This window comes from Saccostrea cucullata, unplaced genomic scaffold, assembly GCF_032062105.1.
Source record: "Saccostrea cucullata isolate Sc308-1 unplaced genomic scaffold, CSIRO_AGI_Scuc_v1 ctg8139, whole genome shotgun sequence".
Classification (NCBI taxonomy): Eukaryota; Metazoa; Mollusca; class Bivalvia; order Ostreida; family Ostreidae; genus Saccostrea; species Saccostrea cuccullata.
The window spans coordinates 8862-28818 of NW_026927192.1; the positions used below are offsets into that span (position 1 = coordinate 8862).

The 19957-nt window shown below is 36.3% G+C and overlaps 4 protein-coding genes across 4 annotated transcripts; 2 read left to right on the forward strand and 2 right to left on the reverse strand.

The window, feature by feature from the left end:
- Window positions 1-629: 629 nt before the first annotated feature.
- LOC134273694 (uncharacterized) lies at window positions 630-1151 on the reverse strand. Its single transcript, XM_062755902.1, has one exon. It carries the CDS (start codon window positions 1149-1151, stop codon window positions 630-632), a length of 522 nt encoding a protein of 173 aa, XP_062611886.1.
- A 10719-nt stretch (window positions 1152-11870) lies between these two features.
- Window positions 11871-12467, forward strand: LOC134273697 (receptor-interacting serine/threonine-protein kinase 4-like). The gene has a single exon (XM_062755904.1). The coding sequence runs from the start codon at window positions 11871-11873 to the stop codon at window positions 12465-12467; it is 597 nt and encodes a 198-aa protein (XP_062611888.1).
- A 1-nt stretch (window position 12468) lies between these two features.
- LOC134273698 (putative ankyrin repeat protein RF_0381) lies at window positions 12469-12978 on the forward strand. The gene has a single exon (XM_062755905.1). It carries the CDS (start codon window positions 12469-12471, stop codon window positions 12976-12978), a length of 510 nt encoding a protein of 169 aa, XP_062611889.1.
- Window positions 12979-15353: 2375 nt separating this feature from the next.
- LOC134273695 (V-type proton ATPase subunit S1-like) lies at window positions 15354-16703 on the reverse strand. Its single transcript, XM_062755903.1, has 2 exons — window positions 16512-16703; window positions 15354-16026 (listed from the first exon to the last, which is right to left on the reverse strand). Exons 1-2 carry the CDS (start codon window positions 16698-16700, stop codon window positions 15817-15819), a joined length of 399 nt encoding a protein of 132 aa, XP_062611887.1. The 5' UTR covers window positions 16701-16703; the 3' UTR covers window positions 15354-15816.
- Window positions 16704-19957: the final 3254 nt, after the last annotated feature.

Below are 19957 nucleotides of genomic sequence, written 5' to 3' on the forward strand. Positions count from 1 at the left end.
AATCCAAAATAAAAATTGTCCGAAGTGATCGTAATGAATATGAAAAACTGACTGACTGACTGTCTAAAATCGCTCCTATATTAATACATAAAACCCATTGCTCGCGAGGAGCAATGCAATGTAAACAAAAACCCATTGCTCGCGAGGAGCAATGTTATATAAACAAATCATAGTTACATAATAATTCGCTACAACTCCCCCCCCCCCCCCCACTTAAGTTTTTGACTCCGTTCAAAATGATTAAACAATAGACAACTAAAAATAATTTCTTGAAGTAAAACATGATGGTAAAATTTAAATTAAATACATAAACAATTAAACGTTAGCTATATAAACAATTATTTTCTCCAAATCAGTAAATTTTTACTACACAATCCATAATAAAATCATTTTGTAGAAACTGTAAACATATTAACTTACACCTAGCAAACTTAGTCTACGTAAACAATAAATCACCTTCGGACAAACAAAGCACAAAAAAAAAATATTTACAAACATGACATTAAAACATAATAAAAATCAAAGTCAAAATAATTAAATATTATATACATGAAAGCTTGTTAATAGATCACAAGTCTTTTGTTAAAGTTCACAACTTTTTCAGTATGGCCTCCAGTTTGTTACACGGTTCACAAGGACAAATCTCCCTTTACTATCCGCACACGGGCACTCGGCGCTAGGTGTCGCGGAACCTCATCCAGAATCTCCTCGGCAAGATCACGAAAGTCTACTTCCTCTGGATTCACGTTCTCTGAGTAGATAATTTGAGATTCGCGATTAATCTCCTCGGAACCATCAGGATTAGTCCGAATCGTCTTCTTCATCACCAGGCATATGGTTGACGTCTCGACACTTACGCGATTGTTGTTATCGTCCATGTCATACATATAACTGTCCTCTGATGACGAGTTCGCGGCTTCGCTCACGTCTGGTGACTCGAGAGATTCTTCTGTTGGTCGCGCACACGTTTCTTCCTCTTCTATGTCGCCCAGAATTTCACTAATAAAAGTGTCATTTATTTCCGGCAAGTCTTCCGAATTCACTGAGATTATGTCCAAGTCCTGATAAGAGTCTGTAACGAGTGGCTGCGCCGTCTCATGGTAATGCATCTCTTCCTCGTCGGAGGAAATGTCCTCATAAAAGTCACTCATAACGTACACCGGTTTTCGGGTCTCCATAAAACTGTGTCGTTGAATCTTCTTCCGCGGGGTATTTAAGGCCTCGTTAACGAAGTCCTCGTCTAACTTATAGACGTTTTTAAGATGTCTTTTAAGATTTGATTTTCTAGTGAAGAGTTTTTGGCAATATTCACATTTAATAACATTCAAATCACTTCTATGTTGTTCGCGTTGATGCTGGTACATTAGTTACTATTGGTCGAAAACACACACCCACAATATTCACAAATCATCTGGAGAATGGTCAGTCTGGTACCGAAGTGGTCTTTTTATAACTCTCCCAAGTCGTGTTGTTCTAATGACGGCTTCTGATTGGCTGTCGGCATGTGACTGTTCCGCTGTGACAGTATCGGGTCGCGGCTCTGGCGGTAACTTCAATCGTTTGGTCATTGGTCTCTCTCTCGCAGCTGGCACGCGACGTCGCGGGGCACCTGCTGTCTCGCCAGTTGTATATTCGGATTCAGGAGCTGGGCGCGAATGTTTATTCCCTCTGTATGGTTTGATATTGTCGGCATGCACTATCACAGGCTTGGAGTTTTTGGAATGTTGAATTTGGTAAAGCGTATCGCTCAGTCTTTTCACAATAAACCATGGCCCTGTCCAGTTCCTTGCTAGTTTTGCTTTCGTCCCTGTAATAATTTGGCGTTGATTTCGCCTCACTTTATCTCCAATGTCATAATTCACATTACGAACATTTCTGTCATAATAATGTTTAATTTGTCTTTGCGATAATTTTCCTGTAACTTCTCTCGCAAGATTGTGCACAAAATATAGTTCACTTTCCAAGTTTCTCCCATATTCCGAACCATTTTTCCGAACTGGTTCTTCTTCGGTTAATTCCGTAGTCATAACATCTAAGGGTAGTGAGGGCTCTGTACCGAACATCATTCTATACGGAGATATAGTCGTTGTTTCGTGGGGTGTACTATTATAGGCCAGAACGATCCCGTCTATGTACTTGTCCCAGTCTGTCTGATGAGCTGAAATGTATTTCGATAACATTTCCTTTATAGTTCGGTTTAATCGCTCTACCATCCCGTCGGACTGCGGATGGTAAGCAGTTGTCCGTGTTTTGTTGATCTGGAGTAATCTGCACATTTCTTGAAATAGTTGACTTTCAAACTGTCTACCTTGATCGGAATGTATTTCTAACGGACATCCGTATCGTTTAATCCAACCTTTGAATAATGTTTCTGCCACCGTTTCAGCTTCCATATCACGTAAGGGATAAATTTCACAAAATTTAGTAAAATAATCAGCGACGACTAATATGTACAAGTATCCATTTTCTGACTTCGGAAATGGTCCTGCAATATCCGCGGCTATTCTCTGAAACCTGTCACCACTTAAATACGTCTTCATGTAAGATCATTTCTTCCTTGTTGGATTTTTCCTCTCTTCGCAAATATCGCATGACGATACATAATCTTGAGCATATCGCTTCAGCTGCGGCCAGTAGTACTGACTATTCATTAACTTTGAAACAGTCCTCCTAATTCCCATATGTCCGGCAGTTTTTGAATCATGTAAATACCACATTACACTGTCATGTAAAGTCCTGGGAATACATATTTTAAGTGTTTCACTGTCTTTTTCTATCCACCGGTAACATAGTAGACCGCGATCAACTGTTAACATTTCCCATCTAGAATACCAGAATTTGAACTCAAAACTGGTATGAGAAATAGAACTTATCGCAGGTTTCACAGAATCCAATTTTTCCTTTAAGCGCAGTAGTTCAGACATCTCATGATTGTGTTGGTGCTTACGTATATTTTCAACTGTAAGAGACTCTGTTGGTTGTTTCCGTTGCCTCGCTGGAGGGGGTCTGTTTTTGACTTTCTTACGCTTAGCCGTTTTACTGTTTTCATTTGTGGATTCTACTTGACACGCATCCAGATTCGGATAACTTCCTGGATATAACAAACATCTGATATCTAAAACTTCTGTGTTCTGTTTGTAGCAATCCGGGGATTCACATAGTTTTCTTAATTCATCGACATGAGTGAAAGTTTCCTCTGTTGATTCTTCGTTAACGTCGCGCTTGCGTTGTTTACAGATTAAACTGTCAGTGATTCTGGATAGTGCGTCAGCATTCCCATGTCGTTTGCCTGGTCTGTGCACAATGCGAAATACGTATGGTCCCAGTTGTTGAAGCCATCTCGCTACTTGTCCATCTGGCTCCCGAAATTTGTGCAGCCAAACTAGTGATCCGTGGTCAGTTCTAAGAATGAACTCCCTCCCGAGCAAATAATGTTTAAAATGCTTTATAAAATACACAAGCGCTAGCATTTCTTTCCTAGTAACGCAGTAATTTCTCTCTGCACTATTCAAAGTTCGGCTAGCGTATTCAATAACTACCTCCTTGTCATCTTGAATTTGTGACAGAACAGCTCCAATAGCGTTGTTGCTAGCATCCGTGTCTAGAATAAATACACCTCCATCCGTATCTGGATATCCTAGTATGGGAGCAGTCACTAGTTTTGATTTCAACATTTGAAATGCATTTTCACATTCATTCGTCCATTCCCATTTAGAATTTTTACTTGTAAGTGCATGTAAACATTTTGCTATTTCGGCAAAGTTTTTGATGAATATCCTGTAATAAGACACAAGTCCTAAGAAACTCCTTAATTCAGATACATTCTCTGGTGAATTTCCATTCCTCGACAGCTCTAGTTTTCGCCGGGTCAGTTTTAACACCGTTTTCTGACACAATATGTCCGAGGAATATCACTTCCTTTTGAAAGAATTTGCACTTTTTCGCTTTAAGCCTCAAGTTTGCTTGCCGTAGTCGATCGAGCACTTGTCGTAAGTTTTTCAGATGATCTGAGAAATCTCGACCAGTCACAATTATATCGTCCAAGTAAAGTACTGTTATATGTCACTGTAGTCCTTGTAATGCTCTCTCAATAACACGCTGAAAAGTTGCAGGCGCGTTACATAGTCCAAAAGGCATAACTCGGTACTGGTACAATCCTCCACGTGATGTTGCAAAAGCAGTCTTTTCCTTGTCACTCTCCGACATTGGAATCTGATGGTATGCCATGTTTAAATCCAATGAAGTAACCATTTAGATCCCGCCAATGAATCTAAATTATCGGCAATCCTTGGAATGGGATAAGCATCCTTAATTGTTTGAGCATTGAGTTTCCTATAATCTACGCACACTCTCCAGCTTTTGTCCTTTTTCTGCACCAGTACAAGGGGTGATGACCAAGGGCTAATAGACTCCTCTATAAGTCCATGCTTCTCTAAATTCCGAACCTCCGTGTCCAGTATTTCCCTTTTAAATATAGGGACTCGCCTGGGTGGTTCCTTAAACGGCGATTCATTTTTCAATTTAATGCAATGCTCTCCAAAATTAGCACGCTCCATTGGTTGGCCCAGGTCAGCAAATGCTCCTTTGAATTCCATTAAAAATTCCTTGAAAGTAATACTTTCTTCCTCTGTTAAATGTTCACATCCGTCTGAATACAACTTCTTTTGATGTTCAGGCAAATTCTCAGATTTACTTTTAAAATCTACATCAAATACTCCTTGTTCATGAATATGTTCACTAATATAATTCACTGGTGAAAACAGTGCTACATCTGTGTCCTTTTTCACCAAAACATCGCTATCACTCGGATTAAATACACGCACAAACACTTCCTTTAAGTCAGCGTTTACAAGAGGATGCGCAATCATTAATCCATAAACATGCATGAACTGCAATAAGATTCCATCACCAAGATTTTAAGTGCATCGTATCCTAGTTTTAATCAAAGCTTCATGTCGCCCGGGTATAACACAATCCTCTATGGACAAAACCCGCAAAGTTCTATGACTGAATTCTCCTCCTTGATTGTACGATTCAAGATTTAACATCAATGAATTTTCACTGTAATCCCAGTTGCACTTAAATTGTCTCATGAAATCCTGTCCCAGGAGATTGCACTTAACTCCTCCGACAAAAACACGAAATAAAATGTATTTTTCTCCAAAACTTAAAATCATTTTTGCAGTCCCTAAAATCTGTAATTCATTTCCATCAGCTATGTGAAATTTCTTATGCACGCGTTCCAGCACAAGTCTAACTTCCGGTAAGATATTGTAAAATGTATCTTCCGTAATAAAGGTATTAACCGCACCTGTATCGATTTTCCATTCAAGGGGAGTCCCTTCTACCCATCCATTGATCCTCATGTCACAGGATCCTTTAACCTTAAATTTCCGGTCCTCGCCCTGCTTGGAGTTCACACCGATGTGCGTTGCATCATTTACATCCGCTTCCTTATTAAGAACTGGAGATTCTCCTTCCTCGGAGTTTACCACAGAAAGCTTCTCAAGCAATTTAGCTTTATTTCTGGTCTCCCTGCTCTCTGAAGCGGAATGTTGCAAATCCAATGTATTAGGCCTGTGGTGCATTGTGACCGACACACGGCCTACTGCCTCGGTCGAATGTCGTTTAACTGCTGCTCGGGTGTTTCCTGATTCTTCCTCTTTTGGAAAGTCGCACCTGTGTTTTGCATTTTCTTTGAAGTTGCTTTCTTTGGACAATCTCGAATTAAGTGTTGACTTGAGTTACAATGATAGCACAATTTCTTGTCCCTCGCTTTATAATTCATCCTTGTCGTCACATTATTATTGTTGTTATAGTACCGTCTCTTGACTGTATCCTGTGGCTCTGGCATATCCGTTTAACTTCCGGTTTGGTAGAATTTGACCATACCTGGTAGATTGGGGGTTTCATGATCCTTTGATCTCTAGGTTTCCGGTTCTCTGTGAGTCTAATGCACTCTTCCTGCATTGCTGCTGTAACTGCTTCATCAATAGTCTTTGGTCGTGTTCTCTTAACAGCTAAACGAAACTCCTCTGATTCACTACAGTTGTCAAGGAAAGTCTTGAGACTAGCCTCTTGTACATATTCCCTGCTTTCCGGATAAGCTCGTCTGTATAAATCTTGGATAGCTTGTCCAAAATCTCGGAATGTCTCACTATGCTTCTTAAATCGCAACTTTGCTTCCGTAATGTAGCTCTCTTTCATAGCTATGTGACCAAATCTCCGGTTCATTGACTCTGTTAACAGTTTCCAGTCGCTCCGCTCAGAATCGGATAATCCGTAACAGAATGTTTCTGCCTGTCCCCGCAACACTGTGAAAAATACCTTGCGTTTTCTGTCATTCCAGCCATTTAGTTCTGAAATATTTTCAAAATATCGTATGTATTCACTCCAAATATCTGTGCCATCTCCCTTAAATGTTCTTTTCACATTTATTTGTTGCGCTGGTGTATTCCTTGTATTGGGAACCCTAGATGGGGAGGGTTGAACACCTGACATTACATTCTGGTTAACGCCTGGCGAGAGACTTGGAGTTCGTCGTGGTATAGGTGTCCTTGATGTTAAATTCCTTTCTGTGTTTCTGTTGCGCCCACTTACAAGATCATCTCTAAATGCCAGCTTGCAAATAATACTAATAAGTATAACGCACAAGATTGCCAGTGTTCCTGTCATCAGAAATTCCCGTGTTAGGCATAGCAGCATATATCCTGGGAAATATTTATACAAAAGGTATAAACCTACAGTTCCTGCCAGAAATACCAAACCCCATAAACACATGAAGTTTTTGCATTGTGATGTTTCGCTTTCACTTGATTCCGGATTAAAGTCGGTCTGTTGGTCAGGCTCTGAACACGCTGGAGTACTTGCATGAATAGGCGAATTAACGTTCTCCGCCTCATTAAAATTCACCATTAAATTCCGTCTAATGAACCATATTCCCTTCTCGGAATATTCCTTGTACTTCTTGGTGTTTCGGCTATAGGACTATCACTCGCGTCTCCGGTCAATTCCATATCTCTAGGTGAATACGTAGTTTGTTCCATGTTTGATATATTTCCGCACACAATAATAACTAAAATCACGTAAAGTCACAATAATCACAAAAATGCTTTAATCCTGCATCCACACGCAAAACATTTGTAAAACTTGCTGATTTCTCCACTTTGTTTGCGAATGTAATGAATATTTTCACTTTTTATGAACATCACAAAACAATTCGGACATTCCTTTCGTTTTGACACATCCTCCGTTCGAACGAAAATATAGTTCCCACTTTCATCAACATCGTAAATATTAACGTATCTTGTCCGGTTGCCTGGTAGAGACATTTTTTTAATCCATCTGCACACAAAGAAAGTCGAAATTTCCCGAGTTATTTTTTTCCCAACACAGAATCAATTATTCACAAATTCACAGAATTCACTAAAATTTTAATTCCGATTTAAATCACTGTGTTCACGCTTTAATTCCTGTTCACGAATTAAACCAATTTACACAGAAATCACTCCAAGAATATTACCACATTATAAGAAATCCATTTGAATCATCATATCCCACCGGAATTATTAAATCCCACCGGAATTGTTAAATCCCACCGGCCTCCACCAGTTGTAACGTTTTTCCGATACGGTCTAAGGGGAATAACTCTCAGTGTTTTCCATTTCTTCCAATGAATATTCTTGAAATGATACGCAAGTAATCAAGTTTACGGTTTATTCACATTTTAAAATCCACAATAGCATAAACACAGTAAGTATAAAAATCCAAAATAAAAATTGTCCGAAGTGATCGTAATGAATATGAAAACCTGACTGACTAACTGTCTAAAATCCCTCCTTATTTATACATAAAACCCATTGCTCGCGAGGAGCAATGCAATGTAAACAAAAACCCATTGCTCGCGAGGAGCAATGTTATATAAACAAATCATAGTTACATAATAATTCGCTACAGTTGTATACCGTATATATATTCCATAATTACTCAACACTTCTTCACCCATGAATTCAAATCCCCACGAACCAAGAGTTTTATTCAGTCCTCGAAAATTCCCCCCATAAAATAAGTGATTTTACAGTATATACTTTTAATCCATTCTGACCGTCTCAAGTTCTACGAGGGCTGTTCAATAAGTGAGATCCTCGGTGCTCAAAAAGATACCAAAAAAAAAACCGCTTTTCAATTATTTAGTCTTCATGATTTCACTTAGATATTTTCTTTTAATTAAACAAATGTCCGTAGCATTTTTTTTACAATTTCTGATTGTTTTTCGAACACATTTTAAGTATGAACCTTTGGATACTGGAGTATGACTGATCCTATGATTCCCTGGACTTCTTTCCTCTTTTTGAAATGTTTTTTTAAGCTTGGAAAATGAAACAAGTCAAATTGTAAAAGATCTTGCGATAATCGTTGGTTTGAGCAAAGATTAACTATCTGTTTATCCCTTTACTCTTCTAAGCGTTTGGGTTTTGACGCTGTCATTAAGACATTCAATGTAACTTGAATGTTTTTAATATCCTGAAGAACCAAAATGATTTTGAACTGCCATACATCGATTTGATTCCGAAACTTCATAAAAATCATTACAAACAAAGATACATTGCGGGTTCCAGTAAATGTTCAACCAAGCCTCTTTCATTACCCCTCACTAATTAAGATATTGACAGTGGTGAAGGAAAAACTTCAAGAGTACTGTGCAACAATATATTCAAGTAGTGGTGTGAGTAAGATGTGGATGCTCAAAAATTCCAAGAACTTTTGGACAATTTGAAATCACAAGATTTTACCAAAACTCAACAGCTTAAAAAACTTACGACTTTTCAACTTTATAGACAACCATATCCACGATAAATTAAAGTCCAGACTTTTTGATATCATTGGTAGCTGCTTTTTCAATAAAGTCGTAAATTAACTTACCTCGGGTCATTGCTCATTTGTTAAATTATTTTGTTAAAACATTTTCTGATTGCACACACAAGTATTCTGAAGTTGACATCAACAAGCTGCTTGAGTTTCTGATTGACAATATCAATGTGGTTTTTGGAAATCAGGTCTTCCAAAATCTAGTGGAAATCCCATGGGTACCAATTGCGTCCCTTTATAAGCAGACCTATTTTTGTATTTATATGAAGCAGAATGTGTGCAAAATTTATGCGTGAAAAGATGAAAACACTGTGGCCTTCAACTCAACATTTAGATATATCGACGAGGTTGTTAATTTACAATAGTAAATTCCATGTCGACACGATATATCCTGGTGAGCTTGAGGTAAGAGATACCATAGAGTATGGCACATCTATTTTATACTTGGAAATTTTATTTTAAAAAGACGTTAATGGCAATGTTACAACCAAGCTCAATGATAAACGTGACAATTTTCCTATCGTCAACTTCCCTTACTTATGCAGCAAAATACCTTCATCACCTGCATACGGCGTAAATATATCTCAGTTGATTCGATAGTTATGCAAGAGCATGCTCTACGTATATATGAACAATTTCTAAAACGAGGTAAATTATTGACAAACAAGTTGATGAAACTAAAATATCAACAGTCTCATTTAAATTTCGTAATTTCTTTGTTCGATACAAGAATCTTGTAAGGCAGCAAATATAATTTATCACTGAGTCAAATGCTGACTGACGTTTTTCATACTTATTGTTAGTCCATTATTAATACCTAAATTGCCGACGGATTTTCCGTTATTTCCTGATCATGACAAGGAGCACACGGCGGGTGTGACCGGTCGGCAGGGGATGCTCTATCACTCCTCCATGAGACCTGATCCCACCGTGTTTACTCTGCTCCTAATTTGTATTGGTTAATGTAATTTGAGATTGAATACTGTTCGTTATCTCTATATCTTTCATGTAGTGGATTCTGATTCTGGTTCCACTCTCTCATAAACCTTTCGATTTTTTGCAACAATTTGCTTCCTAGACTTCTCCAGAAATTGAACTGCCTCTCCGAATAAGAACTTGAACAACAAGACCACTAATATTCGAGAAAATGGCATATAAAACTGTTTTTATACTTTTAAAATTCTTTGGTCATCTCAGACCTTGGTTGTTTTTGTCAAGTGCATCTTATTGTAAATTTGTTTTGAGGGTTTAAAGCAATGGATTCAAGTTTCATTATCTGTTTGAATTTCAGACAAATGTTGATAACTCTTATTTCGATTTTTGTTAAATGATTGTTTAGATAGTCTGATGTCTTTTTCACTGAGTTTTTCAAAACATGGGGTGACCTTTGAGTACTACGCTTTTAAATATCAAATGTTTCTTTTAAAAAAGTGTAAACTATCCTAAACTCGATGCCTATCAATTTTTCTATGTATCTTAAAATCAATCAAACATCGTCAGTGAAAATTTGTTGAATTCTGGCAAACAGTATACTGGTTGTTGCAAGTCTTTGTCGCCAAGGAACTTCAAGGTGCCCATTTTCGATGCCCATTATATCATTTTGGTTTTTTGAAATCCACGTGCGCATGTGTCTATAAAACAATCATTGATCATGTTGATTGTTGTAAATTTCACATATTTCAGTGAATATGTCTTTGGGATATTTAAGAGTTTTACAACAGCTTTATTGAAGCGTGTAATGTAATTCTAGTTCACTGATTCTTTATACATGTATTACCATTCATTTTTAATGCAGATTCTCAAATGTCCCTTGCTTTCCAGCTTCTCACAATGTATTCATAACTAACTATTCAATCATGATAGAAAGTCAAGTTTTATGTAATATGATTTCTATGCTGTATATCACAGAGTTCAGGACATCATTTATTGAACGGCCTTCGGATTTTATCGAATTTAATCTATCGTCTAGGTAATTTTCTGCAGAATTCAAAATAATTATATTAATGATGCTTGGATGAACGATTTGGGTTCCTTAGGATGGGGCCCTTTTATGATAAATAAATCGAAATTCTTATTATTAATTATATTTACATGCAGAAACGACGTGTCTAGCAGATCTATCGTCAAGTTGTAGGGTGAAAAAGAACATGAACACGTTGGATGATTATCAATATCTAGACACTGCAGTTCTATTACTGTTAAACTTATTGAAACATTGGTCGATGTTTACATGCATATGAAAGAAATTAAAGGTAAATTTCAACTTGATGTATGGTGGAATACAATTAAGACAATTAGCCCTTTAGTAATTAAGACTATTTCTTATACAGGCACATGTATTAACTGCGTCAATACTTTTGTTCATATTTGATAGCATGTTGTATAGTTTAAGGAAGAAATGATATTTTCTTCCAAAAATGTGGCAGTTAAAGCAGCCTTTGATTTGCAATGAAAATAAAAATAGACCCCAATCAGTCCTCTGGTGTCAAGGAATTCAAATGTGTACTTTCCTTGACTTTTATAGATAGACTTTTCAAAACTTTCTAAGAGATATAGTAAAGTTTGGTGCATAGTTATGAAGTCCTAACTGCCTATTTACATATGGCTATTACGTCGATCATCGATCATCTATAATAGTTTTATTTTAAGACTGACGTATATAATTACCCTTACGTTTCTGTGAATTTTAAAAGTCCTAACAGAGTGGAATTGGAAATAAGCGAAACATAGATTTAAAAGGCTTGAGAAGTAGGTCACCTTTAAGTCAAAGTTTGGACATGTGTCAGTATATTCTACTAAATTTTTATTAAAGTGTTGATGATCGATTATGGAATGCTGCACATTTTGCAGCACAAGGAGGAGATATTCGTATTTTACAGCTTCTTGCTGAAAAGGGGCTGTCCATTAACAAAATCGCTAAAAACAAAGTATCCATTCTTCATATTGCATGTAGTCAAGCAAATTACGAGATGCCTCAATATATATTGTCAAAGCATCCTGATATGATAGATAGTCTCAATAAATTTGGATGGAGGCCTGTGCATTATGCTGTAAAAGGCGGAAATGTTAACATTTTACAACTTTTGAAAAACAAAGGTGTCACTCTCAATGTAACCACAGAGAAGAAAGAAACGTTACTACAAATTGCATGTTTGTGTGGTAGATACGAGATTTGTCAACATCTACTGTCAGTATGCTATGACAACCTCAAAAGCGTGGATGAACAGGGATGGAATGCTGCACATTATGCCGCACAAGGAGGGGACATACGCATTCTACAACCTCTATCAGACCACATGCTTTCACTTAAAGAGACCACACAGGAAAAATGTACTATTCTCCATATTTCGTGCAGGAATGCCAAATACGATATGTGCAGACACATACTTAATGTGTGTCCTGAAATCCTACATGATGTCAATGAGTTTGGATGGAATGCTGCACATTATGCTTCACAGGGAGGTGTTGTTCGAATTTTACAGCTTCTAACTGAAAAGGGGATTTCCGTTAAAGCGACCAAAGAAGATAAATGTACCAGTCTTCATATTTCTTGTAGTAATGGGAATTATAAAATGTCCAATATTGTCGAGGTATCCTGAAATGATTGACAGTGTCAACGACTTTGGTTGGAGGACTGCGCATTATGCTGCAAGAGGGGGGAACATGAAGGTATTACAACTTCTGATAGACAAAGGCGCCTCTCTAGGTGTAACCACAGGCAGCAATGAGACATTACTACATATTGCATGTCTGTACGGCAGATACGAGATTTGCCAATACCTGCTGTCGGTCTACCCGGACAATCTACAAGACGTGGATGAGCGTGGATGGAACGCGACACATTTTGCTGCAAAAGGAGGAGACGTTCGCATTCTTCAAATCCTTGCAGACAACACGTTATCTCTAAGAGAAAAAACACATGAAGGATGTGCTATACTTCATATCTCATGTAGTAATGCTAAATACGATATGTGCAAACACATACTCCAAGTTCTTCCTGAAATCTTACACGATGTCAACGAACAGGAATGGAATGCTGCACAATTTGTTGCAGACGAAGGAAACACGCAAATATTAAATTTACTCTTTGAAAGGGGGCTTAAAATCTGACATGACATTAGCTGCAATAATGTAGCCCTCTCCGATTTTTTTATCTAATATTTTCTGGAGAGGGCTACAATTCCATCGCATCTCCGTAATGGTGCAAATAAATTTTTTTGATACGGGTGATTGGAGGCAAAATAAATTATTTTTACATTAAACTTACTTCTCATAAGACGGATTTTTTATTCACTGTCAACAACATAGCCTGTTAAACTCGAAAACCATGTAAAATAAATCTGTGTCTTTCCCAGCTGCAATATTCAGCAGCCATGACAGTTCACGCGTGACGTAGTGAGACTTTCGCTTGAAATTTGGAACAACCAAATAAAGCAAATGTCGATGTTTATAAACGATTGTGCTATAATATATTACACACAAAAACATCGATAAATAAAACCATTTCAAGTGTTATTTTTGCGCAAATAGCGATACGTATGCTTAAAATAAGGGAATTCCTAGTAGATCCGCTCCTATAGAACCTAAATTCCTATTGGCTGTCCCAAAATACAATCCATCAAGGTCAGTAAACATGGCGGATAAATTCAAGTTAAGCTATTGACTTACACGAAAAATAACCGATATATGGATCGTTGTGAATATTTTTGGATCGATTTATGTTTTGCATAATTACATATTTGGATTCCAGGTAAGAGATAATAATAAAATAGCCGTTTACTGATAATTTGAGCCGAAATCCGTGCGGGAGTGATCCACTGCCGCATCTGCGCCATTATAGAGATCCTAAGGAGTTGTAGCCCTCTCCCAAAAAAAAAAAATCGGAGAGGGCTACATTATTGCAGCTAACATGACATTGATTTTTGAATGACCCGAGTTAGAGTATTATAGTTTTTGCTCTGTTCTTGTGTCTGTCTTAATTTCCGCATGAATTTTAACCTTGGTCATAACTTGATTGGTTAGAGCAGTCAGCTAAGAGTTTTTTTTTTTACTTTGACCTTTTGACAACGATAGTGGAGTTTTCCCCACGTTTGAAAAAAAACCTTAGAAATAACTTTTAAATGGCCGAAATAGTGCAAGGGGTTTCTTAGCTTCAAGATCTAGTAAATCGAACTTACGATGCTTACAGATTTATCAAATTTGAGAAATAAGTTCTTTTTATGATTTTTTATAACTTAAGCTTGATCAAATAAGGTATTTCTAGTCATTATTTGTAGGAAACCAAGATGAAAAACCACATTTTAAACTGTCATTTTCAATAAAATATCAAGAAAACCACTTTTGAAATTGGGTGTTTTTTTCATATTCTACAAAGGAAATGTATCCAGATTGCCTACAGTCTCTCAGAAAAAGGTCATTTGTATGTTCATGGCCTCTTCTTTAAATATAAAATTTAAAATAGGTTTCCGGATTATTTTTCATACAATTTCAAATTGAATTCAATAAAAATACTCTACAATGGATACTTTGTAGTCTCAAGTCATTAAATAGATCTCGACCTTAATTTACGGGTGTTTTCTTTATATCAAGGCCTTTCTATGGGTAGAACAACTTGTTACAGTTTTACCTTGATCTTCAAGGTTGACTTGCATTTTTAGAAACATTAGTTGCCTTACAGGAGCATCTATGTTTTGTTCTGTGTGCTTGAGAGATGTCAATTACATTTGTATGTCAATAAAGATTTCATTAAGTGGTCAGCTATCTTTCATAAAATAGATTAAAAAATATATCAATTATTACGCCAGGCGTTTGATCATTTTAATATGAAACCAAGAAATTGGACAGATATTTCTTATATTAACGTGTTCTTAATTCCCTAAATTCACAAGCTACATGTACAAGGTCTGCTTCTGTCTTTATTTGTCCCGCCCCACACATGTTTATCTATGATCCTGGTAGATTTATGTAGAAATAAAGTATTTTTACTATTTGTAATTTTATCTCGGACAAAGACATTGGAAATGTAAATATTACAAAATACATGCTTAATTCAAAGTTATATTCAGAAAATTGAAAGAAAATTGACATTAAGATTCCAGATTTTACGCAAAAACAAATTGGGTAAACACATGGAATTCAGAATTATCAGGAAACTGAATTATAAGCCTTGTTTCAATAAAATTTGAATTTGCATGAACTTCTCATATTTATTACTAGTATCTATTTATAAATATTAACCTTTTATGTAGATCTCTAATGGTATCGTGAAAAAGGTTCTTGAAAAGATTTTACGTAAAAGCTATCTTTTAAAAAAAAGTTTATATGATTTATCCAATATTTTTCAAAAAATTGTAAATGTGTCACCCTCCCCCCTTCATAAGAAACTGAAATTTTCATGGGTATTTTATTTTCTTAAATTTATATCAGTGACTTTTTATTATCAACCAAGCATTTCTTTCTTCACAATATTTTATTTGGCAAAAATAAATCACACAACAGACTTTATAAGCAATTCAATTTCAATTGACAAATTACTATTTAAAAAAAATTCCTTTCATAACTTAGAAAATCCTTTACACAGTTAAATGTAATAACAATACTCAATGTAATCCAAAAAATTCTTCTAAGACATATTCATATAACTTATTTATTGTAGAAGTACTTTTTCCGTGTGGTATGAATTTACACTATGAACATGGTCACAAAATTTCTGCGGAAATTTGTCCAAGCGTACTTAATATAAATATAGTGACAATCTAGAAAATCCGCGTTATTTTCTATACGCAGATTAAACAGAAATTTAGATTCCACGTAATTATGATTCCATGGAAAAAAGTATGTCCACATTATTACTGCAATTCATTCTTAATTTCTAGGGAATGTTACATTACAAAAAGTACAAAACATGTGATTGAGTTCTCTATTCATTGACGGTGATAGTTTAATTCTCTATTCGTTGACATTGACGGTGATAGTTTTGCCCTTGGGGTCATCGAACCTGTCCTGGGTGGTGACGGAGGTCAACATGGAGAAGCCGTGGAGGAGAATAAGAAGAAGGACCGCGGTGGAAATGATCCCCATCCAGATCACCTCCGTAAAGAACGGGACACAGTCCCAGCCGTCCGAGAATTGATAGTTCACCACACCAAAAGGCTGCAGCTGTTAACAGTTAAATATTGTCACATTAATACTGACACCAGATAACTCACTAATCATAACTGGTAATTCACAGCAGTTGTAAACATTTCAATAATTGTAACTTTTAATCTGTTCAAATTGTGTTTGCATGTTTCATTTCTTCTCTGCACCATAAATGGATTAATCTGCATAACCTTCCATTTCAATTCTGAACAATGTGCAGTTAGTCTCAAGTGTAAACTTTTTTTATTTTTTACAAAACTCAAAAAACTTTAAATTTTGGAAATACAAATCAGTGAAGATTTATTTTTGTTTTTTCTTAAGCCACCTTTAACTCAGCCTACATGGCTTTATTTAAAAAAAATAAATAATAATAAAATTTCACATTGTGCATAGATTTATAGAAGTTTCTGCCTTTTAAAAGTGCTGTGTAAAGATAACACTATATTTTAAGTGACCTAATGAGGTCCCCCGTCAAAACCTTCCCTTCACACCTGCTCCGTTACCTGGAATCCGTCAAAGGACACGGTGATGTTGGCCCCCGTGCTGTTGCCGGCTTTTCCTAGGCTGGAACAGTGGTAGGAGAACCCCTTTGGGGCTGACACACTGTCCAGGGAGATGTTATTAGTTTGGTCGTTAAGGGTCAGTGTGGCTTCTACAACACTCCAGTAGCCCGAGACATTACCTACGGCCATGTTCATGCTGTAAAGTACAAACATAAGATATGATTAACAACAAGAGGCCCAAGGGCCTTATAGGTCACCTGAGTATCATGTAACAACTTTCCAGCGATTGCTTTTGGTTCGTGTTTTAATCCAAAAGCCATGAAATTCACAAATTTTGAAGAAGGCACCATTGCTTATCAAAGGGCAAATTTCAAAGCATTAATTTATTTTTAGTCAAAGTACCCCCCTGGTACCCCTGACCCAGCGTCCCTGAAAGTATCTATTTTGAAAGAGGCCCCTTTCTTCATTATAAGGCCAGCATTTTTTTTGTTTAGGTTTAGTTATGAGCATGATAATAAAAAAGTCCCAAAGGAGAAGGAAATCAAAATTTTTTTTGATAAATCAATTATTAACATTTGTACATTCTTTTTTATGCTATTATAATAGGCTCCTTACCAATAGACACATATAATGCTTACAAATAGGAAAGTAAAACATTTAATTGATTATTTCATCATCTGCCAGTTTGGGCCAGTTATATAAATTTTGTGATGTTGGTCAAAATATATTTTAAAAAATCAATTCTTTAAAAGTCTTTCAATATATCTTCATTTTTTTTAATATGTGTTAAGTGAATGTGTAGACATTGTTCTAAAATTTAATCCTATCATAAAACAGACAGGGGGTATTGCGGGTGTAGGGTGAACATTTTTTCAATCAAGTGTAAAATAATTTTTCTGGCTGATACAAATAATACTACATGCCTGTATATATTTGTATATTCTTGCCTTAACAATTTCTTCCTCAAATGGACTGAACTTCTCCCAAAGTTTTATTCATTACATCTGATGCATAAGCAACCCTTTTCTGAAGAATGATGCTTAGACTGTAAGCTATAACAGAGACCTAAACAATGTTGCTGCCCGCTGGCAATATGCAACAGCTACCACGGGCAGTTTAAAACCTGGGGAAGGAAAATAATTTACAGACAGATACTTTTGAAACGAATACATAATTATCTCACCAGCATGTCATTGTGCAACAAAGTCGTCAGCATTTTATTTGTCCTTTGAACAGGTGAAACTTTTTAGATGGCACTCATATTATCGATGAATTTTACACTAAACCAAGCTATCTTTCAGATCTCGCTTTATTTACCCGCCGTTAAAACCGGAAGTGCGAGATCGTAAATGTGAAATCTCGATCCCGACTCAAATTTGACATCGGAAAGAAAAAAAATTGTTTTATTTTTTTCTGAACATTCAAAACCTTGAGCGGAGGGTTTGTAAAACTGAAAATAAAATAAATCCTGGCCTTAAATATATAATTAGTTCATTAGCATATTAACCAGGATGTTCAAAGAATTCATGCATTTCAATATATAACGTTAATCATTAGAGCCCCACCCCAAAACAAGAACCCCTGACCCTGGGGCCATAAAATTCAAAATTTTGGGAGAGGCACTCTTGCTCATCATAACTATGTACTTAGTTAGTTTATTTAATACCCAGGAGCACAGGAGAAGATTTTCAAAGAAATAATGTATTTTCACTATATAATCAATAGAGCCCCGCCCTAACACCAGAACCCCTGACCCTGGGGCCATAAAATTCACAATTTTGGTAGAGGCACTCTTGCTCATCATAACTATGTACTTAGTTGGTTTATTTAATACCCAGGAGCAGAGAAGAAGATTTTCAAAGAAATAATGCATTTTCACTATCTACTTATTTAGCCCCGCCCTAGCACTAGAACCCCTGACCCCAGGGCCATGAATTTCACAATTTTGGTAGAGGACTCATTGCTGATTACAATCATGCAAACAGTTTGACTGCTTGATGTCCAGGAGTAAAGAAGAAGATTTTTAAAGATTGCATTAATTTTAGTGGTTTTGGCCCCACCCCTCAGGCCCCAGGGGGGCAGGGATCATGAAATTTACAATTTTTGTTCCCCTTCACCTATAGATACTTTGTGCCAAATTTGGTTGAAATTGGTTCAGTGGTTGCAAAGGAGAAGCTGAAAATGTTCAAATGTTAACGCACGACGGACGACGGACGACGACGGACAAAAACAGATAGCAATAGGTCACCTGAGTTTACTCAGGTGACCTAAAAAAGCAAGTGAAATAACATTCAGTTTGTACAAAACCTGGTAGTGTACAAATACAAAGCAAGCTAAACCTCTTAATGGTAAAAAGGAAATGTAGTTTAACATTCATGCACAATGAAAACTGTTTATTCCAACACTGGTGCCATCCTGTGAACACTACTACTACTAAATTAAACTAATACTAAATTCTTGTTAATCATTCTGACAAAAAACGTAGATTTCAGGTTAGACAGGTTTCACTGTATTCAGGTGGAGTATTTTATCATTCACAAAAAAAAAAGATTTCATTCTGACAACCAGAAATAAAATTAGTCACTTGTAGACTTAAAACTTGATACAGTCCCTGAAACGTTCTACTTTCCCACCTGAACGGTGAGCGAACGCTGAACGAACGCTGAACGAACGCAGAGCGAACGGTGAGTGAACGATGTGTGAACGCTGAACGCAACTTGGTGAACGATGTGTGAACGGAGAACGGTGAGTGAACGCAGAACGCGAACGGAGCGCAAACGGTGAACGAACGGTGAACGCAAGATGAACGATTTATTCGGAATGCCTTAGATTTTTTCCTTGCATTTAAACTATTCCGTTGTATTCTAATGTTAGATGCTAAAATATAAACAAAGAATAAATAAATAAGTGAATAAATAATTAAAACATTTTTTTTTCTGCACATACGTATGAAGTTTTAAATCAGTATTTTAATAACACGATTTTTATTGCCGTTAGAGCAGTCAGCTAAGAGTTTTTTTTTTTACTTTGACCTTTTGACAACGATAGTGGAGTTTTCCCCACGTTTGAAAAAAAACCTTAGAAATAACTTTTAAATGGCCGAAATAGTGCAAGGGGTTTCTTAGCTTCAAGATCTAGTAAATCGAACTTACGATGCTTACAGATTTATCAAATTTGAGAAATAAGTTCTTTTTATGATTTTTTATAACTTAAGCTTGATCAAATAAGGTATTTCTAGTCATTATTTGTAGGAAACCAAGATGAAAAACCACATTTTAAACTGTCATTTTCAATAAAATATCAAGAAAACCACTTTTGAAATTGGGTGTTTTTTTCATATTCTACAAAGGAAATGTATCCAGATTGCCTACAGTCTCTCAGAAAAGGTCATTTGTATGTTCATGGCCTCTTCTTTAAATATAAAATTTAAAATAGGTTTCCGGATT

Coding starts and splice junctions, on each gene's coding strand:
- LOC134273697 (XM_062755904.1), top strand. CDS start 11,871: ATGATAGATAGTCTCAATAAATTTGGATGGAGGCCTGTGCATTATGCT.
- LOC134273695 (XM_062755903.1), bottom strand. CDS start 16,700: ATGGCCGTAGGTAATGTCTCGGGCTACTGGAGTGTTGTAGAAGCCACA. Junction 16,027..16,511: donor TGTCCTTTGACGGATTCCAG/GTAACGGAGCAG, acceptor AACTGTTAACAG/CTGCAGCCTTTTGGTGTGGT.
- LOC134273694 (XM_062755902.1), bottom strand. CDS start 1,151: ATGAGTGACTTTTATGAGGACATTTCCTCCGACGAGGAAGAGATGCAT.
- LOC134273698 (XM_062755905.1), top strand. CDS start 12,469: ATGATTGACAGTGTCAACGACTTTGGTTGGAGGACTGCGCATTATGCT.